The 6,829-nt window shown below is 43.4% G+C and overlaps 1 protein-coding gene across 1 annotated transcript in view; it reads left to right on the top strand.

Annotated features, from left to right (window-relative positions):
- The first annotated feature begins 1,153 nt into the window (after positions 1–1,153).
- The window catches only part of MTNR1A (melatonin receptor 1A), a 30,520-nt gene continuing 24,844 nt past the window's right edge, over positions 1,154–6,829 (top strand). The window contains exon 1 of the mRNA XM_045984827.1: positions 1,154–1,379. Coding sequence (XP_045840783.1) covers positions 1,154–1,379 — 226 coding nt within the window. The remainder of the gene's footprint in view (positions 1,380–6,829) is intronic.

Below are 6,829 nucleotides of genomic sequence, written 5' to 3'. Positions count from 1 at the left end.
TGGTGTTGATATGAAAAATATCTTCAGTTCATAAAAAAATTGGAGGGGAGGAAGAGGAGGAGTAGGAGGAACTATAGGGTGAGTATGGGCCCCACATAAGCTGAGATGTCTACAGGGAGCGCGAGCAGGGTGTGGTGGCTAGAAGTGTCTGGGATCTGTACTGCTCCTGGAAGAAATCAGCCAGAGAGTAGCCGCTTGTGTTGGGTGTGAAGCAAGACTGTGGCTACTTTGAAACTATTCAATCCACTGACATTTGAAATTGAAATGAAAAGTTTAGAGATGGGGTGCCTGGGTGACTCAGTGGGTTAAAGCCTCTGCCTTCCGCTCAGGTCATGATCCCAGGGTCCTGGGCTTGAGCCCCATGTCCGGCTCTCTGCTCCGCGGGGAGCCTGCTTCCTCCTCTCTCTCTGCATGCCTCTCTGCCTAGTTGTGATTTCTCTTTGTCAAATAAATATTTTTTAAAAAAAGAAAGAAAAGTTTAGAGATGCTTTGAATCACAGCTTCCCAGTGGAATATTCTGTCATTACAAGCTGACATTTCAAGTGTCCTCATTCTCCTTCTGATTACCTGGGCCAGCAACCAGAGGCATGCACAGAGGTGGAGGACAAGAACTTGGAATTTTTAAATTGGAAAATTTATTTTTAATTGAAATACAGTTGGTATACTAAAACTTTAAGGACCATGTTCAGGAAATATCAAAAGAAAAGTAGCTTTTGGGGGAAGAATATGAAAATTCTGGCTGGCCTCCACACTCTGTGGGTTGGGAGCGGGTGTGGGGGGAGAGCGGGGGAAGCGATTTCTGTTCCAGGAATGGTGCGATAACTCACTGAGAAAGTTGCTTGGTTTCTTCCCACTCTAGTTCCCCTGGGGTTGTAGCCTGGCTAGAGCACAGAAGGCGCGGTGCAGGCCCGCCGCACGGGGGCGCTGCTTGCACAGCCTGAGGGGATGGCACAGGGAGGGGCCGAGGAGCCTCCGGGCTGATGCCAGGTGTCACCCGGAGGGGCTGGAGGTGCAGGTGCAGGTGCGGAGTCCCGCTGCAGGGAGCTGGCGGAGCCAGGGGGTTGGTGGGGGAAAGAGCACTTGCGATGGGGAGTGGCACCGGGAGGAGCCATTAGCCCTGGTGGAGTGGGTGGCCCTGCACTCGGAGGGTGCGATGGCCGCGCTGTGGGGCGCGCCAGGCGGGACCCCGAAGGGCAATGGCAGTGCGCTGCTCAATGCCTCTCAGCGGGCGCCCGGAGGCGGGGCGGGCGCAGGGCCGCGACCCTCATGGGTGGCCTGCACGCTCGCCTTCATCCTCATCTTCACCATCGTGGTGGACGTCCTGGGCAATCTCCTGGTCATCCTGTCCGTGTATCGGAACAAGAAGCTGAGGAACGCAGGTAGGGGCTCCCGGGGCCGGGCAGCCCCCTACGTCCACCTGGCGGCCGCTTCTCTCCTTTCTGGCCACTTTGCAGAACACAGCCGCCTCCTCAGCGGTCAATTAGCTTTTTCTAAAAAAGGTGGCTTGAATTCTTTTTCCCACCAGAGAGAGAAGCCCATCAATTTACTTTTCCTTTAACTTGCCTGTTTAAGTTTTTGTTTTATATGTTTTGTTTTTTTCCTTTCTCTCCTTCCTCCCCACCCCTCACAATGAAACAGGGAATCTTAAGTCCCTAAGGGGTAGAACACTTTGCCAAAGGGGAAAGCCCCACTGCACAGTGATCAATTTTTGAGGTTTATTGGATTGAGACACATCAGATACAGGATGCAGAAAGTTCCTCCTGAAGTCCTGTCGGATCAGATCAATGAACTTATCAATTGCTTGGTTTTTTCAGATAATTTCCCCCCAACTTTGTTAAAATAGGAGAAAATAATAAGCCTGTGAAATGAGCTTTCCTTTAGTTTTGTTGTCCAGAGTAGTTTTCAGTTTTTAGCATGCAATTTAAAAAGACTTCCAAGGTTCCTAAACATGATTCCTATTCCTCCAAGTTAAAAGTTTCCATTTTAAAACAGGAAATGTTACAGTAAAGAATATACTTACATATAATATGCTACTCAGGCTAATTTTGTGTTTGAGTTAATTAATCTTGCTTTATCATCCAAGCAATGAAATGAAGCCTTCTCTTGGGTGGAAGACCAGGGATGATTTTCCAGAGGACACTGGATGTTCAGATCTTTAGATTAAGTGCCTACTTCTTTAGAAGCTGACATTTTGGAGGTGGGCAGGGGAGGGGAAGGAAAAATGCTCTAATAAAGTAGTTGATCAATGCTGTGATTTTCTTTAGCTCTCTCCAGGGAGGGACCCCTTTTCATTTTAATGCTTGGGATAGTGAGTAGTTTAAGAAATAACTTGATTATCACCTGATACCATGAACTGAATTTTAGTTAGTGCATTGAATTACCTCATTTCATATATGATTGGCTTAAACTAGAGGAATTCCGCCTTCAAAAAGAGGCTCTTTGAAGAACCACAGGCAGTAAGCTCCTTGACACAGTCTACATGATGCGTTTTTTAATCTGACACCAAAAGCCAAAGCAACAAAAGCAAAAATAAAGAAGTGGAAACCACACCAAAGTAAAAATTTTCTGCACAGGAAAGGAAATCATCAACAAAATGAAAAGGCAAACTGCTGAATGGGAGGAAATATTTGCAAATCACATTTGATAAGGGGCTAATATTTAAAATATATACAGAAGTCAAACATCTCAGTAGTGAAAAAAACCACCTGATTTAAAAATGGGCAGAAGATCTGAATGAGACTTTTTTTGGTTTTAGAGAGAGAGTGAGTGAGCAAGCTTGAATTGGGGAGGGGGCAGCAGGAGAGGGAGAGAGAATCTTTGAGCAGACTCTGTGCCTAAGTGCAGAGGACTCGGAGGCTCAATCCCAGGACCCTGAGATCAGGACCTGAGCCAAAATCAGGATTTGGCCACTCAACCAACTGAGCTACCCAGTGCACCTGAATAGACTTTTTTTTTTTTTTTTAAAGAAGACATCTGGGGGCTCCTGGGTGGCTCAGTGGGTTAAAACCTCTGCCTTCGGCTCAGGTCATGATTTCAGGGTCCTGGGATCGAGCCTCACATCAGGCTCTCTGCTCAGCAAGGAGCCTGCTTCCTCCTCTCTCTCTCTGCCTGCCTCTCTGCCTACTTGTGATCTCTGTCAAGTAAATAAATTTAAAAAAAAAAAAGTCTCTTTAAAAGAAGACATCTGAATAGCCAACATGTACATAACAAGATGCTCAACCTCACTTATCATCAGGGAAATGAAAATCAAAACCATAAGATATCACCTCACACCCACCAGATTGCTATTATCAAAAAGAAGAAATAACATGTTGGCGAGGATGTGGAGAGAAAAGGGAACCCTGTGCACTGTCGTGAATTGTTGGAATGCAGATGGGGGCAGCCACTGTGGAACAGTATGGAAGTTCCTCAAAAAATTAAAAACAGGACTACCGTGTATTCCAGCAGCTCCACTTCTAGGTATTTATTAAAAGAGAACAAGAACACCAACTCAAGAAAATATCTGCACCCCCATGTTCATTGTAGCATTATTTACAGTAGCCAAGATACAGAAATAGCCTAAGTGTCCAACAACAGAGGAATGGACAAAGAAAATGTTGCGTGCACACACACACACACACACGAATACATATATAAAGAAGTTATACATATATTTGTACGTATGAATGAAATCTTGCCATTTGTGACCATATGGATAAACCTTTAGGGTATTACGCTAAGTGAATTAGGTCAGAGAAAGACCAATACCATATGATCTCTCTTAGATGTGAGATCTTTAAAAAAATAAATAAATAAACAAGCTCATAAATACAGACTGATAGTTGCCAGAGGGCGGGGGTGGGGAGATAGGAGGATGAGAAAAATGGGTGAGTCATTTTTGCTTTTGGTTTAATTTAAATAAATTGGGTGGGGAATAAAGGAGGGTAGAGAGAATACAGTGCTAGGAGGATGGTAGAAGAATTATCTGTCTTGGGGCACGTGGCTGGCTCAGTGGATGGAACATGAGACTCTTGATCTTGGGGTTGTGGGTTCAAGCCCCATGTTGAGTGTAAAGACTACTCAAAAATAAAATCTTAAAAAAAAAAAAATAAGAAGAATTATCTCTCTCATCCCCAGGAGAGAAGCCATGGGGGAAGTCTGCTTTCTCATCGTGGCTGATTTCTTGCCAGTTTCCACTGTCCCTTCTATCTCTGGGGTCTGGGAAAGCTGACTCTGTTATGACAGGTTAATCTGCTTTATAATCTCCGTGTTGCATTACTGATTATTTTGATTCCTTGGATAAGGGTTTGATAATAGGACTTTTGCTTTGACCTGTCTGTTGCATTCCTTTGTTCCCTTGTGAAAACAAACAAAAAAGAGTCTCTTTCCCTTCTGCACTAAAAGCAGTTGTCTGTGGGCCAGACACAGTTCTGAAGGCTGTGAACTGAGTTCTCGGGGAAGCTCTGTGGTGAGAGATGCCACTGTTAGCCTCTTCTACAAAGGAGGAACTGACGGCATCCTTTAAATGGTGGAATGGGGCATGAAATTCACAGAGCTTGCCCCTAGAGCTCATTCTGCTTTGTTAGTAGCAACAAGTGCAACACTTGGCAAGTTTGAAGCTTGCAGGAACTTTCCTCTGAAAAAATATTCACATGCCCGAAATAATTCTACTTCTTCTGTTTTATGAAAACGAGTTAGAAGAAATGCACCTTCCATGCAACTTTGTATTTTGTTTTCTGTTCAGGTGCTAAGCAATTTTTCATCAGGGCAGTCTATAAAACGCCTTTCTGTAGCTAACGGGGAGACTTGGAGTGAGTTTTAGTTTGTGAAGCTTTTGAACTTTCATATTTATGTAGTTGGGGACTCATCATTAGATGTACCACTGTTCCGGTTCAAACCACGTGAGCTTTCTAGAACGGATGGTAATTTGCCAGGGAGGAGAAATAGCTGATTTCCACTGAGTTTTGTGATGCTTATCCAAAATTCTTATGATCGTTCAATCCTTGCCTTTCAGTTACATTACTGTGTTGGCATTAAGGATAAAAGATGCAAAGAAGAGAAGAAATGAGATAAGGGAGTAAGAATGCTAAGACATCTTAAGCATTGAGCTTTCTTTTGGAGATCTGGCGTAATGGCAGGGTCACTTATGTCCATCCCCCACCCACCCACCCCCAAGAGAGCACGTTGACGTTCGACTTCCCAGAGAAGAAATTCATAATGTTTAACAGCTGTATGTCAGGGACACTGGTCTGTCAGAGCAGACACAGACTTCAAACGTCCACCACGCTCTTAGGCGCTGGCAGAATGTCTGCTCCCTCCTGCCCAAATTGTGATACTAGAATTGATAATACTTTATTCACTCCTTCTGAGTAAATGTCATTGCAATAGTAATGGGCAGATTCCTGCGCTGGCACACTAGGATTACTATCCTTGCTCTCGACTCTGTGATCTGAGAAATCAGTTCTCTAACCTCTATTTTACACATATCTTAAATACAGAAAATATCTATTTCTTAGCCTCACTCATATGGGAAAGGATACTTTGTATCTGGAAAACGATGCATACTTTGAAAAAGACAAAGTAGGTAATGTTATGTGCTCTTTTTTCTAGGTATACCTAATAAAGCTATGTTAAAAACAACTTTATTTTTTTATTTATTTATTTTATTATTTTTTTAAAACAACTTTATTTTTTTAAAGATTTTATTTATTTATCAGAGAGAGAGAGAGAACACAAGCAGGGGGAGAAGAAGGCAGAGGGAGAAGCAGGCTCCCGCTGAGCGAGGACACTAGGATCATGATATGAGCTAAAGGCAAATGCTTAACTGACTGAGCCACGCAGGTGTCCCCAAAACAACTTTAATTTAGAGAGCCAGAGTGCGTGCATGTGGGGTTGGGGGAGGGCAGAGGAAGAGGGTAAGAGAGAATCTCAAGCAGATTCCCCACTGAGCATGGAGCCTGAAGTCGGGCTGGGCCTTGGCCCCAATACCAGGACCCTGCTGCGATCATGACCTGAACCAAAATCGAGAGTCAGATGCTTAACTGACTGAGCCACTCAGACATTCACAAAGAACCTTTCTTTGGTTGAAATCTGATAAAAACAACTGAACTGTAGACTTATGATCTTTGTACTTTTCTCTATATACATCATGCTTAACTAAAAACTTCTACTAAAAAAATTAAGCAAGAGTATGATCATATCTTGTGTATTCAAAATTCAATTATTTGGCAATCAAACCTATCTAGAATATAGCCAATAAATAAAAATAAAAATAAAAATAACAGGCTTTCTTCCAGAGCTGATTTGTTTTTAGAGTACCCTACAGAGAGAGGCTAGTGTCCAGACTATGTCATAAATTAGGAGGATGACTGATACATTTAAAGGAACAGTACATGCGGCAAACAGCATGGGTTGAAATAAACTGAAGAAAAGCTGGTCTGAAAAACTAAACAAGCACAGGGGTGCCTGGGTGGCTCAATGGGTTAAAGCCTCTGCCTTCGGCTCCGGTCATGATCCCAGGGTCCTCAGATCAAGCCCCACATCGGGCTCTCTGCTCAGCAGGGAGCCTGCTTCCTACTCTCTCTGCCTGTCTCTCTGCCTAGTTGTGATCTCTGTCAAATGAATAAATAAAATCTTAAAAAAAAAAAGAAAGAAAAACCAAATAAGCACAATCTTTGGGAGGCAAGTCATAAAGCAAATAACTGCTCACTGTTAATTGCTCCTGAAAACTCATAGTCCAATAATGTATTTATTAATCATGATCCTGAGCATTCAAGGAAAGGTCCAGTCACATCCACTATGTTCTGTTTAAGAACACAGGGCCGTAAGATTTTAGGAAGATAGCTGCCTA

This window comes from Meles meles, chromosome 2 (genome assembly GCF_922984935.1).
Source record: "Meles meles chromosome 2, mMelMel3.1 paternal haplotype, whole genome shotgun sequence".
NCBI lineage: Eukaryota > Metazoa > Chordata > Mammalia > Carnivora > Mustelidae > Meles > Meles meles.
This window is presented reverse-complemented; position numbering and strand designations above follow the sequence as displayed.